The sequence below is a fragment of the Vidua macroura genome, chromosome 11 (genome assembly GCF_024509145.1).
Source record: "Vidua macroura isolate BioBank_ID:100142 chromosome 11, ASM2450914v1, whole genome shotgun sequence".
In the NCBI taxonomy this organism is placed as follows: Eukaryota; Metazoa; Chordata; class Aves; order Passeriformes; family Viduidae; genus Vidua; species Vidua macroura.
Window position 1 is genome coordinate 3,257,581 of NC_071581.1, and position 12,399 is coordinate 3,269,979.

Consider the following 12,399-nt stretch of genomic DNA (forward strand, 5'->3'; position numbering starts at 1 on the left):
CTAATCCAATCCACACTCTTTCAGTGTGAGGCCATTCCTTTGTGTCCTGTCACTCCAGGCCCTTGTCCAAAGTCCCTCTCTGCCTTTCCTGTCAGCTCCCTTTAGGCACTGGAAAGCCCCAGTGAGGTCTTTCTGGGCCTTCTGTTCTCCAGGCTGAACATTCCCAGTTCCAGCTCAGTGCTGTCAGGATGCTGAGGCTGTGCTTGGTCCCAGTGTCCACATCATGGACAAAGGTGGGAAAGTGCCCATGGTGGTTGACAGTGGCTGAGCCTGAGCCCAGGTATGCCCAAGGGGGCAAGAGGCCAATGGCACCTGGCCTGTATCAGCAGCAGTGTGGGCAGCAGGAGCAGGGCAGCGCCTGCCCCTCTGTGCTGGGCACTGCTGAGACCACACCTCGAGTGCTGTGCCCAGCTCTGGGCCCTGGTGCCCCTCACTTGCTGCCCACAGCTCCTTGGTGCTGCCCTCCAGGGCTCTCTGGGTCACCTGGCACCCCTGCCCTGGCTCTGGGCTGTGCTGGGCCCTGGCACCATCACCTGGAGCTCAAAACACTCCCTGGCCAGCCTGTGACCAAAGCTCAGGCACAAGTGTGTTGGCTGCTAAATGATTTAATCTGAGAACTGCACTGGAGAAGAGGCATGAGATGGATCTGCTTTTTCTGGACAGAGGTGGATGGACACTCCACACAGGCACTTTTTTGCTTAAACATCCTTTCCTTTTAGCATTGGTTGAGATAGTTCAGGCCCTGCTTTTATGTGCAGATCATGTGTAGGTAATGGCTGAGACACTTCTATCTCTGCTTGTCAGTTCCGTTTCATTTTAATGAGGAATTGTGCTGTATCATTCAACGCTTTTAGTACCACCACTGAATTTCTTGAGGTGTTGTTCTGTGCACTGCTGCTGAAGTGGGAACAAGAGTGACATCAGTGGGATTAGAAAGCAAACACCTCTCAGTTTATTGATATATTTTGCAAACCCAAAGTTTTGAGATTTAATAGGAATTATTGCTAAGAGCTATGAATGCTTTTATGTAATTAAGATAATACGCTGTGTTGCCTAATCGATTATTCTTGTGTGGTATTGATCAGAATATTTATTAAAATATTAGTGTTCCTGGGAATATGACACTTATCATTAACACTCTGAAAGAATTCTACAGTGAATATTTATAGTGAATATTATAGTGAATTTATAGTGAATATGCAATCTTGCCTCTCTGCTGGCCAGAGAATTTTCTCCTATTTTCTGTAATATGCTATATTGTTACATAATGTAGCTGGCAGCTGCTTCAAACTAGTCAAATGTATTCTTACCTAAAGCCTAAGCCCAGAAAACACTTGTAAATTTAGTTTGTAAAGGTTTTGTGTCAGCATTACCTTTGGCTAGCATTTAAACAGAGATATCTTATTAATTTATATACTTTTTAAGAAAACATCAAGTATGTTTGAAATTCAAAATAAATACTCAAAATAAATATAAGATAAAAAAATGAGGGTTTTAAAAGATTTGAATTGGTATTTACATTCTTCATATCAGTCTTAAACTGGAGATGTGTAGTTAGTATATAGTACTTGCTAAGGCAGTTTTTAATGAAAAGGATGGTGGTTTTGGAAACAGTTGAGATATTTGGAAGCAGAAATCTTGTGAAAAGTCACAAGAACTTCAGTATCTTCATTATTGCTCTATGGCCAGGCTGCTAAAATAGTGCTGAGAGCAGTAAAATGCTCTCAAGGATTGCTCACGTGTGACTTCTACCTGATGCTTGCAGGTCTGAAGATCACTTTTTGATAAGGCAGCAGAATGAAACCTAAAGAGAGTTCTTTCCCTGTGTGCAGATGCAGCAGCAGGAGCTTGCCCAGATGAGGCAGAGGGATGCCAACCTGACGGCGCTGGCAGCCATCGGCCCCCGCAAGAAACGGAAGCTGGATGCACCTGGCCTGCTCACCATAGGAAGGGAGGTAAGTGTGCACCCAGAGCCAGGGACAGCACTCCTGCAGCACCTCCCAGGAACAGCTGGAGCTGCTCCTGCTGCTGCTGGCAGGGAGCTGTGTCATTTGGAAATGCACATCAGCACGGGAACCCAGCTTATCTTGCCACAGTTAAAATGCCATCTCCTTTTAGTTGTATTTTCAAGTGTGAACTTTCAGCAGATCACTAAAGAATGTTTTTTAAATAGTTGAATGTGAAGTGTAGGTCTTAAACTGTTCACTGCCTTTATATTTGTTTTCTCCTCTGCATAATCTGAAAAAACCTAAAAAGAGTAGGGAATGAAGAAGTATCTGAAAAAACATAACTGTAGTCTTGCTTACAGTTTGAACCAAGAGCTTGTAGTAAGTAATACCAGTGTGGGTTTGTGATAAATATGTGTCCAAACTTCTTCCAGAATGTCAAGGTGTCCCCCACCACTGCAAAGATGAGTTTATAATCATGCTAAATTGTAATTTGCATAAGAATACTGTGCTCTAGAAATAGGATCAGATTCATTAGCATGATTCTTCTGATATTGTATGTGGAGAAGTAGCTGTGCTACACAATAAATGCAAAATTGTTGAAAGCCTGATCTATATTAAGCAGGGTGGAGAAGCAGGGTGCTGTGGTGCTCTGCTGTGGGTGGCTCTGTAAGAGCACTGTGTTGTTTGGTACAGATACACTTGGGCTGCTTTTCCTTCTGCTGAGTCTGCCCACGCAGTGGAGTCAGAGGAATTCTCCCTATTACATGCCTGTTCTGAGGAAAATGCAAACATTTTGTTTTGAATAGCTAAACTAACAGTTTTGGCTCAGACATTTGACTGTCTAAATGCCAGGCATTTCCAAAGGCCTTTTTGTTTCCCATTTTGGATAGCTTTTATCTGACTTCTTTTCTCTTTTCGTGTGCTAAGATTAGTGCTAGGGAATTAGCTGAGCTAGGAACAGAAGTGGATCCTGTTTACACTCTAAAATTGATTTAGGACTTCAGATACGTAGGAGGTGCTCCCGTTTCTGGTAACGTTTATTTCAGACTGAGGGAGTTTCTCGGGTTTTCTGTTGTCCTGATAGTCCCTTCCTTTCAGTCTCCCTCCTTTATCTTACATTCAGTTAAGAATTCTGTTCTCCTCCACATGCACCTGTAACAAATCTCACAGCAACAGGCCCAAAGAAGCTTTCATTAGAAGCTCACCTGGGTGGTCAGAGCTTTGGCTTTCCCTCATGTAAAAATAATTTGAACCTTCTAATAATACATGGATCCCTTCAGATTTTAACACTTCACCAAAGCAATATTTTATCCTGAGGAACAGAATTTAATTTTTATTGTCTGTTGTCCCTTTAAAAAAATATTCTTTTGTAAGTATTAATAACTTGATGAACAAAAGAGTGGTCACCTTCAGTGAGTGAAGCATTTTAATCACAGCTCTGTATCTGAATGGATTATGATGAACAGCTTCCCTCTCTCTAGAAGCTCCTTGTTCTCTTGCTGCAGTGCTTTAAGGAAAAATAAAGATCTGGGGCAAATTCCAAAGGCTTCTGGTTATTTTTGCTTCCTTTTGCTGCTCTCCTAGCCCAAATTTTGCTGAACAACTCTATTGTTCCATTGGCAAACTATCCCTGAAGTTTTTGCCGATCCATGGATTTCCTGGAGCCATGAACTGTGTGCCAGTTCAGATGGAATTGCTCCCATCCCTCTTCTCCTAGCTTCAAACCATCCTGGCCAGCTCATATAGATGGCTGGCTGGAAGCTGATTTCAAGGTCTTGGAAACTGTATCTGCATTATTCAATGTCTTTTGTAGGCAACAGGACCTAAAGTAGTGCAGAAGCTGTGTGACACAGCTTGGCTCCTAGAAACTCCCTTTCTGGTATTCTTCTGAGCTTATTAGGGCTGCTATGCAGAAATAAACTCAACTCCTCCAAAATGTTTCGCTGTAAAAAGGTACTGGAATTTTGTATTCTCTATCTAAGACTGTCTGATATCTCTTCTTTGGGTTTCTGGAGATTATAAACACCATTATGATTCTGTGTTCTATGGTACCAACACCCTCTGAGCCCAATTCCACCTTCAAATACCCAACCTCCCCTATGGTCTATGACACTCTGATTTCTCCCAGCAATTTCTAAGCTGCTTAAAGCCCATGCTACTGATAATCTCTGCTTGCAAGGTCTGAATTGGCCAGAGCTTTTTTTGCCTGCACTTTTTTTTTGGTCAAAATACAGTTTTTGCATTGAAGTCGCTCGTCTCCTCATTAACCTTTTCTGACATACGTGTCTGCTTTTGTTGCAACTGAGACCCTGCATGTTTACTGATCCAAAAAGATGTCATTTACAAATCATTCCACCCTGGCATGTTCCTTTCCCCCCCCCTCTTTTCTGAACTAACTCTTGTTTAACTAAAGTCTTGTTGACTTCACTTAGTTGCACTGGCCATTTTTCAGTGAGCAGTGCTGGATTCAGTCTTGGTTTAGCAGAAATACTAACAATTAATTTTTGGAAATTGGATCTTCTTAATAATACCCTTTCCATCTGATCAGGAAGCTAATTTAGGAGTACTGATGGATATTCTACTTAAGGAGTTGATGGAAAAGATTAGTATTTCTGTATTTAAGTACTGTTTGTTACCTAGAGAGAAACAGCTCTTCTACAGCTTTTGGAAATGTGAAAAAGCTTGTGTTAATAACTGTATTTTCTACCAGCACTTTGTTTGAGAGTATTTTCTTTAAACTTTGTTCTCTGTCTCACATTGCCATAGCTCATTTGGACTTCTTTGCTTGTTTTCAAGCCATAGCTAAATAGACCTTTTTTGGATGACAGGATTATTAAAAATTATCAAGACCAGGCCCATCATTCCTGGACTAGTACAGCTAATATTTTTTACTACTTTTACCTGGGGACATGGAAAATCAGCAATTTTGGAGTGAGATGATTTTTTTTTTTAATTTGCTTGCTTCTCTATATAACCATATTAAAAATGCCTTTCCAAAACATGGGAACAGTATTTTGTACAACAGTGGATGAGCAGGGACTCTGTGTTCCCAAATAACACTGCTACCAAGTGAGTGACTGGTTTCAGACCATGAATACAGAGTGGCCTTGGCTAATGGCATTGTCCCAGTCCCAATCCCTGCATTCCTGCCCTTCCTTTTGCCCTGGCTCCTGCACCCTGGGCTGACCCACCTCCATTTGATAAACAGGAAGAAGACTGATCTAACAACAGTAAAAAGTGAATAGTTCCTGCTTGCTTGTTGAAGTAGTTTGGCCTAGAGCCCAGTGGAAAAGGAATACTGGAAAAGGAACTTACAAGCAGAGACAGCAAATGTGAGATCACCTGCACTTCATTCGCTTCCTTTTTAGTACCTCTTGTGTCTGCTCATATTTTAGATGATCTGCTAGAAACACAGCTGCCTCTGCAGCAGCCAGCAGCTCATCAGGAATTCAGCCTGCTTATTATTATAATGTGCTTTAGATCAAGAGTGAGGGAGAAGAGGGAAAGAGAAGTGAGATACCTTTGGAAGGATTCAGCTTCTCTGCCTGGCAGAGTTGAAAATAGTGCATTTGTGGAATTTTTAGGGGCTTTCTGTTTCTTTAGTAATACTAGACAAAAATGATTGGAAAATATCTTCTAAAGTCACAGCTTTTTGGAATTCAGCATGTGATTATCAAGTTAGGCATGTAAGGATCCTGGCCCACGTTATGTGCTCAGCAGCAGTGCTGCCCAGGTCTGATCTGTGCTGTGGTGCTGTGACACGCAGCAGTGGGTGACACAAACAGGGTACAACATGCAGGACAGCAAGCCCTGAAGTTCTTCAGTTAGCACCCCTAAGCATCTCTAATGTCAGATTAAATATAAGGTTTGGGTTGCTTTTTTTTTACCTTAGTTGCTTTTTGATTGATTTTGAATCTATTCAGTTAACATTTTCAGGTTTTTTTTTTCCCTGAATTATAAGGCTTTTAAGAGTTAGAATTAAAATTTATGTTTGTTTATGAGATAGATATTTTCATGCAATTGTAAGAGTTGGAGCTTTAAAAAAAGGATTAGCCAGTGCAAGACTAGGTCAGGTAGCTTTACAAGCTAAATATTTGAGTACTGCTAAGGTGGCATGAATGCAGAATTTGCATATTTTCAAGTCCCTCATTTCTTATTATGGAATTAAAGTGTAAAGGTTAAATACAAGTATTTTTCTGTATTTAATAATAATAATAATAATAATAATAATAATAATAATAATAATAAAATAATTTGGCTTTTCATCAAGACCTATGGCTAGTATGCCAAAATACATAAATACAGAGTATATGTTTGAAATATCTGAGGGTATAATTTGTTTAAATATCAAGTGAAAGCCCTCTCCTGGTACTTGCTAGCACAGATGGTTTTTGAATACTGAGCTTCCAAAGGCAGCTTCAGGGCTAGTTCAGTGAATCACTGCTTATTGAAGACAGTCATTTTAGGGATAAGAAAAAGCCCTCTTCCTCACCCAGCAGCAGAGCAGTCATCTTAAGAATATTCAGCAAACTATCCCAAACACCATCTTTCAAAATGTGCAGGACCATATGTTGGGCCAGTGCTCAAGGGAGATCTGATACTCTGGGTGTTTTCTCATCCACTATATTCCAGCCATTCTATCAGTCAAGAAAGATAATGTTCTTGCAGATGTGGAAAGTCCCAAAACTAACAGTTAAAACAGAGATGTTTTGTGTAGAGAAAAGCTAATTACTGAAGTGATTGTGAGATGTATTTTGGGTACAAGGCACCACATTTTTTAATTAAATTAATCTTTCAGATGGTATAACTTGAGTATTTTAAAGCTGTTTTCATGTTTAGGTTTTGTACAAAACATAATTAAGGTTTTGGTTAAAGCCCTGAAATTTGTGTTGTACCAGAGGCAGACATAGAGAAAGTTACTTAATATTACTGTCTGTTAGGTCTTTATAGTTTTAGTAACTCCTGATTTCAAAGTGGAAGTGTAAGGATGGAATCAGGATTATGTGGGAAGCATTTGGGTATGTGCTATAGTTGGAAAAAAGTACTTTTGACTGCAGTCTCTCTTTGGTTAATGCAGTACTGAACGTGATTCATTTCAGCTGACATTCTCACCTCATGCTCAGGTTATCCATGGACATTTGAGCAACACCTGCAATTATTCCTCAAATCCTTGTCAATATTTTAACAATATTAAGAAGAAATCAGGATACTAGGTAATTTTCTCTTTGGAAGGGGTTAGACATGAGCTGTCTCTTGGAAAACCTGGCCTTGTTTTCTTCCTTTCTTGCCTTTTAAACCATAAGAGGTGTGTAGTGTGTCCTGCAGAAGTCTCTATTACAGGAGGGTTGTGCCTTGGCTTCTGTCCAAAGTTTCTACTCAGTGAATATCACCCACTGTAGAAGGTCATGAATCAGCCAATATATGAGGCATAACTGCTCCTGACACACCCAAAAGAACTAGAACCAAGGGATAGTCTTTTATTTTGGGGAAAAACACCAATCATCAGCATTGACATTCTCTGAGCAAATCTTTAGGCTGTTTCCTCACCTTTCTGGAGCTAAAGTTTATTTTATGACATCCACTTTCAGAGATCCTTGGAACAATTTGTTCAACAACTCAATTCTCAGCTTGGCCATCCTACTGTATGGTTGGTTCTTGATAAATTGCTTTTTGTTTAAAGTGGTCAAGATATGTTTCAAAAGCACTGGAATCTAAAGCCCTTTACACTGGTTAAGCTTGAGTTACATGGAAGAGATACAATGGAGCAGAACACCTTTTGCAAGCATTTATGGATCAAGAAGTTAAAGTTTGCTTTTTAAGCCTCTAGACTAAGAGCAGAACAGAAGGAATTTTTATGATTTGTTGTATCATTACCTTTTCAAGCACTCTTTGCTCCATGTCTCATTGACATGATAGAATGCAATGTTCTCTCAGACCTGTTTTGGTGTCGGATGTCACTGCTGCTGACAGTTATGATTTCATTTGAGGTATCCCAAAACTATCACTTAAATTTATGGGTTTGAATTTTCCAGGAGACAGAAGAAAGGAGTCTGTCCTTACTTTTTTTTTTAAATGGAATTACGTGCGTACTACTTTATAAATCTTTGAAAATCTCAAGTTTGGCTTCAACTTCTCTTTTACTTCTGTTTTGTTTTCCTTCCTGTTTTCAAACTTAAATCAGTATTAAAATAGTTCGCCATAAGCATGTTGATATCTATTTCAAAATTAGTATTTTGAAACACTCTATAGATGATATCCTAATTAGTAATTGCACCTTTTTCCTTATTCTTAAATGAATGAGACTTCAATTTAAAAATCAATTGCCCCAGTGATGAGTTTTCATTTTTAAAAAATTTAATTCAAACGGTGTTTTAGCCCATGATGAACACAAACTGGATTTTTTTAGAATTCTGGTTTTGTTTTGTAAAACAAAACTTCTAAACATTAATGCTTCATACAGACTTAGCAGTAAAACTAGGAAGACATTGAAGATGATGGATAATGCAATGATTACATTGATGATTAATAATTGTGACTGGGAGTGAATGTGTAGAAATACATTTCCGTGCCAGTTGCAAACAGGCAGGAACACAAACAGCGAGTCAGGAGGCAGTAGAACATTTTTGCATGGATCTCAGTTCACAGGAGGAAAAAGCCAGGCAGCAATGCAAGAAAACAGCAAGTGGGCTCTGTGCCAGGAAAAACATTCTTTTTTACTAGTAGAACAGGTTTGCATGCGGTGTGTGTTCCTTTGATCTATGGAACACAAAATATTCTGACAGAGGTTCAATGATATTAATAATTTTTCCTTATTGGCCAAGACAAATTTGATTTTTACTTCATTTGGAGATGGAAGTTGGTGCCACCTGACTGCATAATGTAGATGTAGCATGCAGGAGGAGACCATGACAGCATTTTTTTCTCTGCTTCTCAAAGATTTCTACTGCATTCTTACTTAAATAGTGTTTTATTCTTTTTTTTTTCTTCTAATAGAAATAGAAATCCTGCTCCTTGGTTATAAAAAAAATTACTACATTTTTTAAAATAAAATGTTTTTCAATATGGTAATAATAAATAAAATTGTTTCATTGATGTATACCTTGTAAATACAGTGTGTGCAGCTTATTAGCACGGAAAATGAGAACTTGGCACAAAAACGTCTGAGTAGCTAAGAGTTCATCCATTATTTGTCAATCCCTATGGAGCTCTACTGCAATTCCTGTGTTTTTCTTGCAAAAAGCTACCTTGAGGATGTGTGGGGACAGAGGGTATATGAGTTTGCATTTTGGGGTTTTTTTGGCATTCGTTTTAGGTTGAGTTTTTCTGTATTTTCAGTTGTCTTCTCTCTGTCTTCCTGATTTTCAGACACTGAAGGATAGAATCTATTTTGCAGTCTCTGTTTTTTCTGATGCTTATAACTACAGATTTTTTCCTTCTTCTGGCTAAGTAAAACTGGTAAGACTAAGAGAAGGCGTGGAAGGGTCTAGCAGAGGGTTTGCCCATTGACTTTAGAAGGTAAGGCCCAAGGTGCTGCGACAATTTTAGATGTCAGCGAAAATAATTTTTAAAACCTGACCAGAAAATTTTCAAGGTGTAACTTTTCAACCTGTACATGGAAGGATTCATACCTGTATCTTAAGGTGGCAATGTTTCCCATTGAAGTAATTCTTCCCTAGAGCAGTCAGATGAATCATCAAATAGATTCATTTCCTTCTGCTTCAATCCTATTCAGTGCCAGGTAAATTTTGTGGAATAATCTTTTTCCTCTTTGTCTAAAATCTTTTTTACTGAAGTTAAGGTTTGGAAAAAGTCTGAAGAACTTAAAATGTATTAAGATGCACATTTTTTGATTTTTTCAGCCAATTCTTTTATAGGCAGTCAAGTAATGTGTTGGTCCTACAGAGAGTGACAATTAGTCATTTAACATTTTTAGTTTACCTTGGGCCTTTGGGCAAACAGTCTTGAATGTCAAGGAAATTTGGTTGCCAGCTTCTAAACAGCCTACCTGAACAGAACTTGTTATTTTACCTGCTGTCAGCTGCAGAACCAAACCTTGTCCAAGTTGTGTGTCCCTGCAGTGGGAATGAAACTCCAAGTAAGCCACTCCACTTCACTCTTCCCCTGCTTCTAGTGAGAGAGGGATGGAAGCAGAGGGGTGAGATAACAATTTACTGAAAACGCACAGCAGTGATATAGGAAATGCACAGGAACAGAACAGTATCCATAGCAAAAGGGCACAAAAGAGCAGGAGATATACACACAAAAGAAGTTCCCCACCTCGGCTCAGCTCCGTGTGGCTGAGGCCAAAACAAGACCTTTTCCTGTGGCTCAGCTGTGGCACGTGGGTGTTCCTGGGACAAAAACAAGGTGGAGGTGCTCCCACAGCTGCATTTTCTGTCCTGAGCCAACAGAAGCAGTGGAGGACAAGCCCCCAAAACGCTGGATGGTCCGTGTGGCACTGCCTGCTCCCAGCTGTGGTCAGCAGGGCTCTGCCAGGCTCCGTTGGCTGCCTGGAGCTGCATCCACGCCCTGGCCGTGTCCTGCTGAGGAGTGGCAGGAGAACACTCCACTGTGCTGCTCCAACAACTTCCCTGGGGAAGAAACTCAACAAAACACCACAATTCTGGTGTATGGCTGCATTTTTGTCCCCCTGAAGCCACATCCCAAGTGATGGTGTGGGTGGTATAGAACAGCAATGGCCATGCCTCCCTCTGCCTTGGCACTGTGCACTATGGACAGCTGAATGTGGTCTGTTGGTAAAAAAGTATGAGTTCTTAAATTAAAAAGAAAACAAAAGCCCAACAGATAAACATTTAATTCAGAACTCGCTGTATTATTATGTGTTCAAAAAATTATCCCTTCATTTTCAATAGTTCAATTGAAAACAAGCTTAGTGTATAAGAAAGAGAAATGAAAAGAGGCCCTTCATGGTTTCCTTTTACCATGTCCAAGTCTTCCAAGATTTTGCTGTAAATCAGAATGTTTTTACGAGTGTTTAATAGGTGATTATCGTATGTATATCTGTGCACAAAATTTAAAGGCAGGTCCCTATTACAGGTTTCATAAGTGATGTCATCATGCAATGACACAATATCAGCAGTTTGTGGTGCAGGCAAATTTAGTTTGACCAACTTTGCTGTTCAAGGAACATGATACATTGTAATCCCTGTGATCTGTTCTGAATTGTAAGAGTATTTTGAGCAAAACTGGTTTCATTTGGAAAGGAATGCTCACCCTTCTTCTACAGGTGTTGACCAGTCTCCTACTGTCTGCACTCCTCCTTCAGAATTTGGCTGGAATTTACCAACAAATAAAATTCAAAGGTGGAGCTCAAATATTTAAATTTTGAGCTGAAACGAGCTTTTCAGCTTTGTTAAAAACTGTTCACAGATAATGGAACAGTGTGCTTTGCACATCCTTCCTTTGTAGGAGTGATGGCAAAGTGGGTCCTGTTTGGCCACATTCATGAGAAGCTGAGCGTTGGAGCTCCAAACCTGCAAGGACATGTGCACATGCTTAACTTTAAGCAGAGTGGTGAGTTTGTTTGAAGTCAGTAATGTGCCTCGTGTAGAACATTAATTACCTGCAATAAGCTTTTGTTGGAGCACTGTGTTCCTGTCAATCTCCCTGCATTTCCCACTGTATGAGCTCGGCTTTGCTAATCCCTAGCTGGTGCTGGTGTAGGAAAACTCTATTTTCTATATTTCTTTCTCTAGTAAAACCAGGCTTTTCTTTCTAGAAGTCGTCATATTACATGCTTTTGGAAAGTCTCGTGCTTATTTGACCATGGAAGTCTTTGGGACTAATCAGTGTGTGTTAAATGCAGGTTTATGAAATTTCCCAATGTGTCTTGAATATTACAGGCAGTATTTTGCTTTCAAAGAAATAATACAGTAAAAATAGCTAATAGTGGGATCTTCGTCTTGGTGTTCCTTTTGTTACATACTCTGTTCTAGTGACTGACTAGGAAAAAAGGGGGTTTTTGTTTTTGTTTTGCCTGGAGTCAAACAGGAGCATGCTGGTTAAAGGGATTCTGTGGGGGCTGGAGAGGGCCTGAGGGAACTGGGAGAGACATCTACCACCAGCAGCTTGTCTGTTCTAGCTAATTATAGCTGGGGTACTGTTTACTTTAGTGGTGTACTCCTTATTTATTAGTTACTTGGTTACTGCTTGCCTTCAAGTTACAGGGCTGGCAGCCAGTTCCTGCAGGGGAGGTGCAATAGGGAGGGAAGGGCATCAGGCAGAACTGCAGCTCCCGACCTTGGCAAGATTTCTTAGGCTGGTGGAGTTTGGGATTTTTTTAATACTGGCAACCTGAGAGATGGTCAAAAAGAGAAGCGGAGAAGTTAAAAAATACTGACAACTTCAGGAAATGTTTTACCATCTGGAAGGACTGTGGTGATAAAATTATCATGAGTGTTTCCATGACTCGTAAGTCAGACTTGGGTTT

General features: G+C 40.0%; 1 protein-coding gene across 1 annotated transcript in view; it reads left to right on the forward strand.

Moving 5' to 3' along the window:
- LOC128812710 (transcription initiation factor TFIID subunit 4-like) overlaps positions 1–12,399 on the forward strand; it is a 149,038-nt gene that overhangs the window by 100,901 nt on the left and 35,738 nt on the right. Inside the window, exon 14 of the mRNA XM_053987274.1 lies at positions 1,833–1,955. Coding sequence (XP_053843249.1) covers positions 1,833–1,955 — 123 coding nt within the window. The remainder of the gene's footprint in view (positions 1–1,832; positions 1,956–12,399) is intronic.